This window comes from Trichechus manatus, unplaced genomic scaffold (assembly GCF_000243295.1).
Source record: "Trichechus manatus latirostris isolate Lorelei unplaced genomic scaffold, TriManLat1.0 scaffold00057, whole genome shotgun sequence".
NCBI classification, from domain to species: Eukaryota; Metazoa; Chordata; class Mammalia; order Sirenia; family Trichechidae; genus Trichechus; species Trichechus manatus.
This window is the reverse complement of record NW_004443993.1, coordinates 15,250,710-15,251,496: the sequence shown is the minus strand read 5'-3', so window position 1 is coordinate 15,251,496 and position 787 is coordinate 15,250,710. Positions and strand designations below refer to the sequence as shown.

Genomic DNA, 787 nt, shown 5'->3' with positions numbered 1-787 from the left:
GCCCGCCAGGAGCTGGAGGCCCGGCAGCAGCCGCCACCTGAGCCCCCCGCCGGCCCCCCGGCCCGAGCCCGCAGTGGCCCTCTGGATGAGGACAGAGAGCCGGAGAGCAGCCGGATACAGCGTGCGCAGATGGCAGCACTGGCCGCCATGCGGGCGGTTGCAGCGGGCCTCGGACACCCACCCAGCCCCAGCGGTGGCTGTGAGGATGAACCCCCGGGCTCTGAGGACGAGGACACGGCAGCCTTGGAGGGGGCACCGGGCTCACCTGCCCCGCCTGGTCGAGGCAGGGAAGGGCCAGGACACGCCGAAGGGGACGGGCGCTTTGAGGACGTGGGCTCTGATGAGGACATGTGAGTTGGGGTCGGGGGCATCTGGGAGTGCATGGGTGCATCTGAGGGCGTCTGGGGGTGTCCAGGGATGTCTAGGGGCATCTGGGGGCATCTGGAGGTGTCCGAGGGCATCTGGGAGTGTCCAGGGGTGTCTGAGGGCGTCTGGGGGTGTCCAGGGACATCTCGGGGTGTCTAGGGGTATCCGGGGGTGTCTGAGGGCGTCTGGGGGTGTCCAGGGACGTCTGGGGACATCTAGAGGTGTCTGAGGGCATCTGGGGTGCCTGAGGGCATCTGGGGTTGTCCAGGGGAGTCTGGGGGTGCCCAGGGGCATCTGGGGGTGTCTAGGGGTGTCTGAGGGCATCTGGGGGTGTCCAGGGACGTCTAGGGGTGTCTGAGGACGTCTGGGGGTGTCCAGGGACATCTAGGGGTGTCTGAGGACGTCTGGGGGTGTCCAGGGA

General features: G+C 68.7%; 1 protein-coding gene across 1 annotated transcript in view; it reads left to right on the top strand.

Moving 5' to 3' along the window:
• The window catches only part of ARID3A (AT-rich interaction domain 3A), a 43,366-nt gene that overhangs the window by 3,632 nt on the left and 38,947 nt on the right, over positions 1 to 787 (top strand). Inside the window, exon 4 of the mRNA XM_004378689.2 lies at positions 1 to 350. Coding sequence (XP_004378746.1) covers positions 1 to 350 — 350 coding nt within the window. The remainder of the gene's footprint in view (positions 351 to 787) is intronic.